This window comes from Pituophis catenifer, unplaced genomic scaffold (assembly GCF_029215685.1).
Source record: "Pituophis catenifer annectens isolate HBS135680 unplaced genomic scaffold, rPitCat1.0.hap2 SCAF_1, whole genome shotgun sequence".
NCBI lineage: Eukaryota > Metazoa > Chordata > Lepidosauria > Squamata > Colubridae > Pituophis > Pituophis catenifer.
The window spans coordinates 338457492-338471219 of NW_027256881.1; the positions used below are offsets into that span (position 1 = coordinate 338457492).

The window sequence follows — 13728 nt, forward strand, 5'->3', positions numbered from 1 at the left end:
AACACATACACACAAAAGGACAGAGATTTGTTTTCATAAAATGATGGTGCTGGTTTCATATTTACCCAGAAACCAAATATATACCCTTCCCCTTAAACATACTTGATTCCTGGAACTTCACAAGATTTAGGCCTTGAGGATCCTGACTGAAAGAGAACAGAGAAGAGTAGGTCAGCATGAGATACTCAGCTGCAAAAACAAACAAACAAACAAACAAATAAATGTTTTTATTTTGGCTGTTCACTGCCCTGAGTCCGAAAGGAGAAGGGCGGTATAGAAGTTTGAATAATAAATAAACAAACAAACAAACAAACAAACAAACATCTTTATATCAAAGGTTGCTACCTGAAGCACCTGGATCAACCCAGACACCTGTACTACACCTGTACTTGTTTACTGAGGGGAAAAATGTCTCTCCTGAAGAACTGGGAGATTCTCCTAGTCCACCTTCTCCAACTAACAGCCAACTCTTTTATGCAGTCAGGCGCAAGAAACCAGGACGACACCGTCAGCTGATCAGAGAAGTTTCTTTATTGCTGCTTCCCTATTTACAAGAATCTCGCCAGACTGACTTCACTCTCGAGAACAACCATATAAGCACTCCAAGGATTTAGAAGAGTGGGGGAGTGGGGAAGGGTCTCTATCACTTCCTTCCCTGCAGAAATTCCAAGCTAACCAGTCCCTTAACTCCACCCCTCCTCCAGCTGCCAATTCTACTGCACATGCCTCCCCATGAATGGAGAGAGAGGTGGATGATAAAAATAATATTTTTGGGGAGCTGGGCTGTGAAAGAGGGGGATTTCTATGTTGCTCCCCTCTCCCTGGAGAGAAAAAGAGTGACAGAAAACCAAATTGTTGGAATATGCTATAATCAAGTAACACAAAATTCAATTTCTGGTGGCTTGAAAATTAGAATTAAAAAGTGTTCACAGTATTTCAGCCCTGGTTTATACACCAAACATACCATTCACTTTAAAGTCTGAAATAGCCCCTTTCACTTTTATGTATGTGTTGCACTCTAAGAAGAAAGCTTTACTATCTCTGACAGTTCAATGGCGTCAGTAGCTCATATATCCCACAAAAATTAGTGCCAGTACCTTCTTAGTATCCCATCCTTGTTTTGAAAGATTTTTCTCTGTCTCTGATGAATCCTCCTCCATGCCTGGAACCGTCAGTAATAAGACTACAGTGTGAGAAAAAAATATATGTGCTCTGAAAATCCCTGGGAAAAAGGAGAAGTGGGTAGAGAGGATCCTTCGTAGGGCTATCCCATCTCCTTTGTTCCCAATGAGCTCTCTAACTTTATAATTCTTGTGCATGCTAAAAGTGGAGGCAGGCTGAGTCCCCCACATCACCTCCCAGTTTCTGATCCCCAGATATTGAAGGGAGGGGACAAAAGAGATTCCCCCCATCATTCAAACAAAAGAAGCAGCTTCAACACAGTTGAGGGCTCTGCTTTTATTAGGAAACATTGTCCTCACTATCAAGCAAATGTTAAGCAGAAATCCCTTTAGAAGGACAATGAGGACAGAACTGGGAGAAGGCTTGTGTGCGTGTCTACAGCCCCATCCGTTCTTCAAAACTCATGTGAACCAAGTGGATAGCTGTGCAGAGCTACAGTGGGAAGGGAAGATTGCTTGAACTGAAGACTTCAATTCACTCTTATCAGGAGCTGTTACTCAGGTAGAGTTACATTCAGCAGAAGGCATTTTTCAAAGCTTCTTAAGGAAAGATCACACACAGCTCAGTGACAAAATTACTGGCATCTTCAATTATATATATATATATATGTATGTGTGTGTGTGTGTGTGTGTGTGTGTGTGTGTGTGTGTGTGTGTGTATATGTATATGTATATATATATATATATGTATATATATGTATATATATATATATATATATATATATATATATATATATATATATATATATATATATATATATATATTTGTCTATGTAAGTTTTCACGGGTATATATGTGTGTACAGTTAATATTTCTGGTTTCTTCCCATGTCATCGTGAACATATCCCTAAAAGGGTAGAAGCGACATTTCGACAGAATCTCATCTACCATCATCAGGCTTATGTGAGGGGTCTTTTGCAGTAACAAAGACCCCTCACATAAGCCTGATGATGGCAGATGAGATTCTGTCGAAATGTCGCTTCTACCCTTTTAGAGATATGTTCACAATTACATGGGAAGAAACCCGAAATATTAACTGTACACACACACACACACACACACACACACACACACACACACACACACACACACATATATATATATATATATATATATATATATATATATATATATATATATATATATATATATATATATATATATATATATATATATATATATATATATCAAGATGTCCAGGAGGGCTGCTACTTGTCAGCAAGAAACAAGTAGTAGGCCAAATCCAACTTTAATACTAACTTGGTGTGAAGTTTAGATATGATGGACATTAGGTTATCTATGTCATTATATGGACCTTGAGGATAGCTGAAAGTTCAGAGATGCTGATCCTCTCAGCCTATATCCCTGAAAACCAGAGAAGTATGGGAAGCTGCCTTGGGTTTGGTCACGTTACTAGTAGTCCATCTAACTCAGTTTATTTATTTGATTTATTTGGAGATGCAAGAATTTGGAGGGTGGGACAGGAATCCAACTATTATTTTTCATGATTCATTATATGGTACATTATCTACGTTTTGTACAAACATAAGCATTAACATACTTTCCAGTGTTTTCAGCAAGTCCATTTCTATCTCGATTCTTCCTCTTCGGCATCAAATACACAAACAGCCAAAATAACTTCAGCTTCTGGGTAACATTTTTCTAATGTGAAATTTCATAATCTTTGCTGCATCTCTCCAATTCCTTCCTCCCCTTCCCCTCCCCCAGCCCCGCCCCTAGCGAAGTTTACAGGCAATTTTGCAGCTTTCTTTTTTTTCACAACTCCTGGATTGTGCTTGCTTTACTTTTTTTTAGTCACCTCTTTTTTGCTGCATATCCTGTGACCCAGCTGAGAAAGGCTCTGTCTGAGTGGGGGTCATTGTGCTCTGGTGCAGGGCAGAATCAGAATTGGTCCTAGTGACAAAGGGGAAGAAACTGTTAAAATACTAGCCGAGTATATAAAGCATTTGCAATGTATACGTTTTTTAAACCGAAGGCAAACATTTAGCTCCCAAGCTGCTAAGCGTTCCTCATATTCCTATAATATTCTCTGCTTTGGATAGAGTTTATAGCCATGGTTCTTCATGAACTGATATCCAAGCATAACGCAAGTAATGCGAATGGCGAACTATTGGAATACCTAAAAGGGCCGTTTTCACCTTTGTGAGCACAGCAAGCCATTCAAACTGACTGCAGAGGTCGATTCCAAACTCATAGCAGCTGAAGGAAAGTGGGTGTTAAAAAAGAACAGGATCTTGCCATATCATGTGTGTGTGTGTGTAGTGTGTGTGTGTGTGTGTGTGTATACATATACATGTATGTATATGTATTATAGCCACACACACACAGTGTGTGCCTATAATACATACACACATACACACACACACACATATATGTATGTGTGTGTGTGAGTATTGAGATTGCGCATCAGAATTTTATTTTTTAAGGTGAGCTATTGTGTTCACCGAAAAAAGTGACAATAAAGGTTATGTTATTTCTATTGTGAAAGTCCCTATTTTATGCATATATGTCAGCGATACTAAGTGAATTTATGTGATTGTGTCTTTTATAACTTGATTGCAACCCTCTTTCTTACAAAATTTGACTCTTTCTTGCAACATTCAAAATGTGGCTCCTTACTTTTACAATTGTATGACACTGAGATCAGAGTACGTGTGTTCTGCCCCAGCTCCGGATTCCCGAGGATATTGACACACACCAACGGCCCTTATCAAATTTATTAAGTAGCAAGAATAAACAAGACCAGCAAAGGTTGGCAACCAGCCCAGAAAACAAGATATGATAAACCAAAATACTCTGATCATAAATACGAGTTGTTTCCATCAAGAAAGCACTAGCTGTGTGCGACTTAAATAGGCTAAGGGAGTGACCAATTATCCTCAAGCTTTACTCTCGAGTAGACCTCCTCCTCCAGAGCAGCCACTCCTGCCTTTTGGCAGCCCTGCGTGCTCGAGCATTGAGGACAGGCTCCTCCACTTCGCTCTCTCCACTTGAAGGAACCTCTGGAGGTTCTGAAGGCCCTGGCTGAGTCTCTGCCTCTGGCACCACATCCTCTTCGGCCTCCTCGCTGTCCGACATGAGCGCTGGCTACGCAGGCTGCTGGCGCGACACCACACCAGCCTCCTCTTCGTCAGGATCAGCCACGATCCGCGCAGGCTGCTGACAGGCCACAACAACGTGAAAGACCACAGTCACACATATAAGGCTGGCCTTCTACTGATATCACTCTCGAAGTTATTTCTGAAGTTCCATTCCTTGCCTTCTAGAAAAAAGGCAGACTGCAACTTGGAAGCTGTTTCTGTTTTTTGTCTGTCTTAGAAATGTTTAAGGACTGTCTTTAAATGTGTGAAGGATTGTGATGAAAAAGGTAGAGCAATCTCCATTGCTTCAGCGGGTGGAACTAGGTGGGGCACCTTACTGGGAAGAAAGTTAAAGAAGCATCTTAAGCCAGGAAAATGTTTAAAAATCAGGGAAGTGCTACTGAAGGCGGAGGGTTTTCCTGATGGAAATATTTCCACAGAGGCTATTTTGAAGACACGGAAAATGAATCCTGAACTGCAGAATTTGCTTGGAGTACTGGACTGAATTAGATGTCCACCATGATCATTCAACCTGTGGTCAACATGTGGCCACTACTATATAAACAGAGAATAAACCCCATTCCCTTCTAGCACTGAAGATGTTACCTAGTTAAATAAAGAAACATCTGCAAGAAAACAACCAAACTCAGTGAGCACCAAGGACCCCACTGGGGTCAACCTGTCCTACCTCTGGAATGCTTTGGAATGTTTTCCCCAAATTATATATTAGGGAAACAAAATGTTCAGAGAGTGATTAATTTCCTAGGCTTTTAAAATTATTTCATTCTGCTGCTGTGGTTTTTAATTTGTTTTGTTAATGTTGTTTTGACTATGTGAAGTATTTATACTAATAGTTAGCTGCCTGAGAGCAGAAGTAGTGAGGAGAAAGATACCAATTGTCATGAATATGCAGTTAAGTTTAGAATAGTAGATTGAACCATTTCAGATACACTTTAGGAAAGACTGCCCACATTCCAATCCCAGATTTAATTATGGTGGTTACTCAACTGTGGTAGTAAACCATTACTAGCCCTAACCTGGGTTCTTTTTTAATGCCATGCCTCATTTAAATTTAAATGGTAAATTGGTAAATGTAATCAAATAAGATATGGTCCAGGATTCACAGTCCACTAACCTTTAACATTTTTACTATAAGGAGCATATAGTTAAAGCCACGGAAACATACCTAATCAGTTAAGCTAATAATTATAATTGTTTTGTCAAATAATCTTTTCTATCCAAATTACATGTCTGCCCATCTCAATAAGTGACTCTGGTTGGCTGCACAAATTGGATAGGTAAATAAATATTTCTTGGATGATATGATATATACTGTAATATATTCTTTACTGGGTGAAAAATATGCTTTTAGAGATCGCTGTGTAAACTGAAAAGTTAGACATTTATATTTCAAAATTATCGTATACATACCTTCTCCAGTTTGTATCTGAAGGAGGAGACAGGTAGACAGTACCATATGGACAGCTGTCCACGTAAATCAGACAGTCAAGGGAGAAATGTTTTTTAGATGTTTCTTTCTCTCAAGAAATCTTTTTTTTTTAAAAAAACCCACACTTTTTGCCCTATTAGTTCTCTTCTTTTGGAAACAAATAATGACTCGTTATTAGTGTGATGCCATTATTTTACCAGGACTGTTGTGTTCTCTTAGTGATCCCAATCAGCCAGGATCACATAAAATAATGATCTATAACCAAACAGAGGTAGTCAGGTGACAACGCTGCAGAATCAGCTAGAGCAATGCCACTTGACTCTATTTATATAAGAGGTGAAATCCAATTTTTTTTTACCACTGGTTCTGTGGGTGTGGCTTGGTGGGTGTGGTCTGGCTTGGTGGGCGTGGCTTGGTGGGCATGGCAGGGGAGGGATACTGCAAAATCTCCATTCCCACCCCACTCTGGGGCCAGCCAGAGGTGGCATTTGCCAGTTCTCCAAACTACTCAAAATTTCCGCTACTGGTTCTCCGAACTGCTCAAAATTTCTGCTACAGGTTCTCCAGAACCTGTCAGAACCTGCTGGATTTCACCCCTGATTTATATGTCCATTAAAAACATAAAAAACTGGTTAAAGAACAAAGTGCCTTGAAATTCAGGCTTATTTAGCCTAAGAATTGTTTTGAACTAATAGAAATCTGTACTTCGTCCTCCCCAGCTTCATTTAATCACCCTATTTTAAAGAGGAGAGGAAAAAGCGTTTTGTCATCGCTATTGTTCAACCCTTGCTCATCTAATAAAAACCATCTACAGATCTAAGAATATTCCTGCTTACCCCATCCTACTCATGCCATTTTATCAAATCAAAGGATATCTGTCTGCCATGCTTATCCACAGAGAGAGGGCGCCGATGTGGTGAGCCAAGGCGATTCCTGTCACGATATACCCTGTCTACCAGCCCATGGTGTCGAGTTGTCCTACTGGTGTCCAACCCAGATGGCTGAAAGGGAGTCTAAAGCAAAGACAGAGAAACAGCTTAAAACACAACCTACTGGATGTCCCACCATAGGATCAGGCTGCTGGAGGGAGATAACTCATGTGACTGTCTCACCTCTGGGGAAATTGGTATTGTACAAAGAGTGTGAAACCTCTATTTTCTCAAAAGATTTAATATACAGACACACATACAGGTAGTCCATGATTTACAACAGTTCATTTGTTTTTTTATTTTTTTATTTTGATTTATATGCCACCCTTCTCCGGAGAGTCAGGGCGGCTTACAATGCGTTAAGCAATTATAATTATTGACCGTTTGAAGTTCTAATGACACTGAAAAAAAATATTTATGACCATTTTTCATACTTATGACCGTTGCAGCATCCCCATGGTCATGTGATCAAAATTCAGACGCTTGGCAACCGACTCATGTTTATGATAGTCGCAGTGTCCTGGGCTCATATGATCACATCTTGCGACTTTCTGACAAGCAAAGTCAATGGAAAGCCAGATTCACTTAATGGTGTTACTAACTTGACAACTGTAGTGATTCACTTGACATCTGTGGCAAGAAAGATGATAAAATGGGTCAAAGCTCACTTAACAACTGTCTCATTTAGCAACTGATATTTTGGGTTCATTGTGGTTGTAAGTCAAGGACTGCCTGTAATTTATAGGGATACATTTAACTTTTGGTACAGGACACAGAACTGAATCTTTAGAAGGCCAGATCCTGAAGATGAAACTCAAATACTTTGGCCACCTAATGAGAAGGAAGGACACACTGGAGAAGAGCCTAATGCTGGGAAAGATGGAGGGCAAAAGAAGAAAGGGACGGCAGAGAACGAGGTGGCTGGATAGAGTCACTGAAGCAGTCGGCATGAGCTTAAATGGACTCCAGAGGATGGTAGAGGACAGGAAGGCCTGGAGGAACGTTGTCCATGGGGTCACGATGGGTCAGACATGACTTCGCAACTAACAACAACAACAACAACAACAACAACAGGACGCAGACACTTTCTAATGTTTCTAATGTTCTTGTCATACTTCTGAGAAGAGCTGGTATAAAATTCACCTGGAAGGACATGTCCATCGCACTGCTGCCAATCTGATTGACGTTTGGCAAGGATCCTCCATAGTACTGGCCACGGCTCTGCCCCAACTGCAAATACTGGGTTTTCTGTAGCTGTAACTAGAAAACACAAGATGCAGAGATTAAGCAAGAGAAAAGGAGTGTTCTCATGCTAATTACAGGGGTTCCCAAACTTGGAAACTTTAAGACTTGTGGACTTCAACTCCCAAAATTCCTGACCAAGCATGGATGGTTCAGGATTTTTTTTTTTTTTTTGGGGAAAAAAGTGTTTTATTTTATTTCTTATAAATATATTGTAAATGTACATTCTCTTGTCCATAATTAATCTCACATACACACACACACACACACACACACACACACACACACACACACATATATTCTAAAGAATTTTTTTAAAAAAATATATATTCGGGATTGCTCTTCTACCCTTTCTTCTCTCTTATTTTACAACAATCCTTCTTCTTCTCCTTCTTCTTCTCTCTTTTCCTTCCCTGCCTTCTTCTATCCTTTTCTTTCTTTTTTCCTCCTCTCCTTCTTCTCTCCTTCCCCTTCCTTTCCCCCCTTCTCCCTTCTTTCCCCCCTTTCTAACCTTCTCTCCTACTCTTTTTCCTCTCCCTTTCTTTCTCTCCTTTTCCCTTTCTTCTGTTTCTCTCTCTTCTTCTCCCCTCCTATCTTACTCTCTACTCCTCTCTCCATTCTCTCTCCTTTGTTGTCCAATATTTCCCTTATTGGTATCTGAGCAGCCCCGATTTTCTATTAATATATACTTTCTTTTCAATTTATTTTCTATTTTACCAATTACGCATATATCATCATGGTTGTACATTTATGTAGTAACATTTTTCTTCCCATCCCCTTTTCCATTTACACAAGTGTCATCTGAGTTTCTATTTCTTTTTGTCTTCTCTCTCATGGTTCAGGAATTCTGAGAGTTGAAGTCCACAGATCGTAAAGTTGCCCTAGTTGCTCACCCCACTCAAAAGGCATATTGTCAAGAAAGTATTGTCACCCTACAGATCCTAGGAGAGTCATATTCACACCTCTAGAACCTCATGGGAGAAGAACACATCTTTTTTTAAGGTTTCCTTTTAATTTTAATCCTAGAAAACATGCCCATAGTCCATCATATCTCAGAAGCCTTGAGGGAAAAAAAACTCCCCTCCTTAACAGCACCTAGCTGGTAATAAGCAAAAAGCTGCCTCTAGATGCTGGCTCCTTGCAGTAGACACAGTTAGCTTCTCCTGTCTTATACACAAAAACTCTTTATCTCACTCTTACTATGCAACTCTTCCTGCTGAAACAATGTGTGTGTGTTTTTTTTTTTTTTAAAAAAGATGTTTAGGATTATGATATTGAAAACCGTCTTTCAAAAATTCAATTTTTTCTCAAAATTCAATGTGAATTTAAAGATCCAAAAGATCTACTGCAATGCCTCTCAAAAGTCAAAAGAAATAGGTTTTTAATGAATCTTTAGAACAGTAAGAGTAGGAGGAAGATGGAAAAACAATGTTCCTTTGATTTCAAATAATTCCACTTTCTTTTCTTCCTTTTATCTCTCTCTCTCTCTCTTTTTCTCTTATGATGCCTGAATTATTTCTTAAGCCATTAACAATCTATCATACTAAAATGGATTTCAGGTTAATTGCTATCTCCATTATCTTGAAACATTACAGATTTTCACTCATTATTTTCACAGTAATAGCATTCAGGTAATCCTCAACTTACAAACAGTTCGTTTAGAGACCATTAGAAGTCACAGTGTCACTGAAAAAAAGTGACTTATGTCCGCTTTTCACACTTACAACCATTGCAGCATCCCCATGGTCACATGATCAAAATTCAGACACGTGGCAACCAATTCATATTTATGACATTTGCAGTGTCCGAGGGTCATGTGATCAATCTTCTGACAAGCAAAGTTAACAGGGAAGACAGATTCACTTAACAACCATGTAACTAACTTTACAACTACAGTGATTCACTTAACAATTGTGTCAAGAAAGATCATAAAATGGGGCAAAATTCACTTAAATGCCTCACTTAGCAACATAAATTTTGGACTCAACTGTGGTTGTAAGTTGAGGACTACCTGTATTTGTCAGCACCCTGATAACTATCAAGAGTTTGTATAAGCCATAAAGGACCGCCTTCCTGAAACCTTTTAACAACTATTTTATTATCACAATTCTTGGTTATACAACTGACATTGTTTTCTTTCACACACACACAGTCCCACTAGAGAACCAAGTACCTGAAAAATTTCACTGATAAACAGACAGAACCTAGCCTGTGCTCTTATTTTTTTTTTTTTTTTAAATTTGATTTATATGCCGCCCTTCTCCGGAGACTCAGGGCGGCTTACAATGCGTTAAGCAATAGCCTTCATTCTTTTGTATATTTATACAAAGTCAGCTTATTGCCCCCACAAACTGGGTCCTCAATTTACCTACCTTAGAAAGGATGGGAGGCTGAGTCAACCTTGAGCCTTGGCGAGATTCGAACCTGCAGTAATTGCAGGCAGCTGGTCTTAATAACCAGCTTAATAACAGGGTGCCTTAGACCAGGGGTCTCCAACCTTGGCAACTTTAAGACTTGTGGACTTCAACTCCCAGAATTCCTCAGCAAAGCAAAGCTGGCTGAGGAATTCTGGGAGTTGAAGTCCACAAGTCTTAAAGTTGCCAAGGTTGGAGACCCCTGCCTTAGACCACTGTACTACCAAGGCTCTTCCTTTATTTTAATAAAGGAAGTATTTTAATAACATTACACTGCATATGATCAATAAAATAAAATAAAAACATTTCAATCGATGTGCCTCAACTTTTCATCTCCTAATTCAGTGTAAGGGATGCAGCAAAATCACCTGCATTTTAAAGCAGTCATTTTAATTACCACTTTAACGTACATGAAAATACATAAAACCACCCTTTAAAAAAAGGAGAACACCTGCTTGAAAAACAGCATTTTTCGTCCCATGAACCATCAGACCATCCATGGGGCGCAGGTGATGGCTCAGAGAGAATATAATCCATCCCTTATTCTGCATCTTCCCAGGCAGAAAACAAAATCTTGCAGTTCTACCTAGAGGGAAAAAAACCTCCATTTCTTTGGTCTTATACAGAAATTTTGAGAATGCAGAATCAAGAGGTCTTTTAACAATCCATTTAACTCCCCGAGGGAGAATGGTGCTCATTATGCTACTGTTATGGCTGCCTAATTAAAGCTTCAATTGGTTTTAGTTGAGATATTTTCTCCTATTGATGTAGGAAAAGAGAATTTCAAGGCCAGAGGCTGGCTTGGAGCTATCCATGGTTCTGGTTTTAGCTTTTGGCTTGCTCTGGATGGAAATCTGTAACTTGACCCAACCTTGACTGCAGAGATTTGGGTGTTTTATTAGGTCTCTCCATACTAAAAGCCAACCTTGCCTGATGTTACTTCTATGAGCCTCAGATAACTGCAGTCTTATTTTTTTTAAAAAAAAACAAACTTAAAATTCACTCAAGAATGGGATTAGATGAATCTTTACTCTCATCCATCAAAGTAAATGGAGACTAAAGGAACCTTGCCTGGTTGTTTATTTATTAGCAATCTTTATAATCCACCCAAATCCCCAAAGACTCCGGGCACAACAGCAAATAAACAAAAACAAAATAAAGAGTGATAACAAACATCGCCAGCTATATACCCAATGTAGATTCTATCAATCAGACCCCCTAAGAACTGAAAGAGTTATTTATTTACTCAATTTATAAGCCACCTCAATCACCATAGCAACTTTCAGATAACGGGAAATCATAAATAAATTTGAAACAACGAAGTGTTACAATAGTCACAATAAAAGTATTAAGAGCCTGCGTCAATGAAACAACACAATGATCGCACAGCCTACCAACAGAGTCTTAACAGCCTTCCTGCACCAGAATAAGTCCAGAAGTCACCTACGGATCAGGGGTTGAGATACACAACTGGATATTGTCTGCACCAGGGTGGATTTGATTTAAATCGAGCTGATTTAAATCATAATTTTTAAAGAGCAACTGTCATCTCTGCTACTCCTTTGACCCTCTGTTGACTCACCGATAGTCCCAGTGTTGCAGAATATACAGCCTCATGCTACATAACTAAGCTCCATTTCATGCTGAATAAACTAAATTATTTATGTATCTTAAATAGAAAACTATCTTACGATAGATTTTTACCCCAAAAGTTTTTTATTAAAATAAATTCGATAAAAATCAAAAAAATCCGATTTAAATAAAAAAAATCAGATTTTTTTGATTATTTAAAAAAAATCATTGATTTTTATCCACCCTGGTGTGCACACTGATGCTCCCTGGCCCCATATAGCTTTTGATTAGGAGCAGGGAAATGTACTGAGTCCCAAAAGCCCAACAATGCAAACAGAGTACCTCTAGTCCCGGTGACCGACCCAGATTGGACCTGGCAACATTATCCTGGGACATGTATTTGTGTGTAAAATAACTACTTATTATCAATAAAGGAGAATATTTGTAGCTCAGGGCCTGAAGTGAGGAGTCCTTGGTACTCACTGAGCTTGGTTGTTTTCACAGCCTTGTGTGACACAACTGAGCTTAGAGAGCGCCAAGTACCCCTAACTACATGTTGCTGTTCTTATTACCACGATGCAGGTACTACTACAGGCTTGTATATATGTTTTTTTTCCCAGAGGCTCTAGAAATCTCCGCAAGTGCCCTCTGGAAACCAAGCACGTTTATCAGGCACCTTGAGTCAACAAGTCTGCTTTGCAGTCTTGCTGAAAGGATATGGATTTAATCTAGCAGTGAAATGTAAAATTTGTTACTACCAGTTCTGTGGCCGTGGCTTTTGGGGGGGGGGGGGTTGTAATATGACTGAGTGGTTTTAACTTTTAAAACCATTTTTTCTACAACCTCTTCGGCTTTTAAAATGCTTTTAAAAGCATTTTTTTCGGCCAAAGAGCTTGTAGAAAAAATGCTTTTAAAAATAAAAATAAAGCCTCTGATGATTGCGCGGCTCAGCTGGGCAATGGGGGGGGGCAGGGATTTTTGCTACCGGTTCTCCGAACCACCTGCCTCCATCGCTACTGGATCGGACGATCCGGTCCGAACCGGGAGCATTTCACCCTTGATTTAATCTGTTTAATGTAACACAGTCATTTATGCTTCTGGAGGGAGTTTTATAAAGTGGCGGAAACTATTATCCTGACCACACCCCATACACTAGAAAAGAAAGAGATCCTTAATGGGTCCTAGATCAGCTGATTGGACAGGCAGAGTCAGTTTTACCTGATGTATCCTGGTGCAGTGCCATGCAGATTTTTAAAGTAACATTAAACACTCTAATTGTAAAGTAGTGCTTTACTCCTCAATGGATGGAGTCCTCCCCCGCACTCCTAATAGGCTTCAGGTTTCCCAAAGATGTGTGAAAATTTGATCCATGTACTTGGTTGCTGTCATTCTTGATAAAAATCACCAGCTACTATGCTCTGTTTGAGACTGCTTTTTTCTAAAAAAATAAATAAATAAATAAATAATAAATTCCAATTCTTGGATTGTAGAGAAGGGGTGACTTTTGCAACCTAAAAGCCTATCAAGATTCTCAGTCGTCCAGGCCATGGTTGTCCCAAAGGTGCTTTTTTCAAAAGCCAGCTGGACTGTCTTTGTTTTTCCTTGAAGATCTTTTGTTTCTCATCCAAGAAGCTTCTTTTGAAGAACTGAAGCCAAACATCTTCAAGGAAAAACGAAGAAAGTCCAGCTGCCTTTTGAAAAAAGCACCTTTGTGACCTTTCTGAGTTATGCATCTTATTTCATTTGCAAATGGCTAAGAGCAGTTCAAACATGATCTTTGATTTAGGTTACCATTCCGGCAACTAAGAAAGAATCTCATGGATAACAAAGGAACTATAA

General features: G+C 39.2%; 1 protein-coding gene across 1 annotated transcript in view; it reads right to left on the minus strand.

The window, feature by feature from the left end:
- The window catches only part of CRTC1 (CREB regulated transcription coactivator 1), an 89497-nt gene that overhangs the window by 23720 nt on the left and 52049 nt on the right, over window positions 1–13728 (minus strand). The window contains exons 2-7 of the mRNA XM_070931837.1: window positions 7805–7921; window positions 6608–6745; window positions 5714–5775; window positions 3001–3095; window positions 1098–1183; window positions 103–146 (exon numbers count right to left, since the gene is read on the minus strand). Of these exons, the coding sequence (XP_070787938.1) occupies window positions 103–146; window positions 1098–1183; window positions 3001–3095; window positions 5714–5775; window positions 6608–6745; window positions 7805–7921 (542 nt within the window). The remainder of the gene's footprint in view (window positions 1–102; window positions 147–1097; window positions 1184–3000; window positions 3096–5713; window positions 5776–6607; window positions 6746–7804; window positions 7922–13728) is intronic.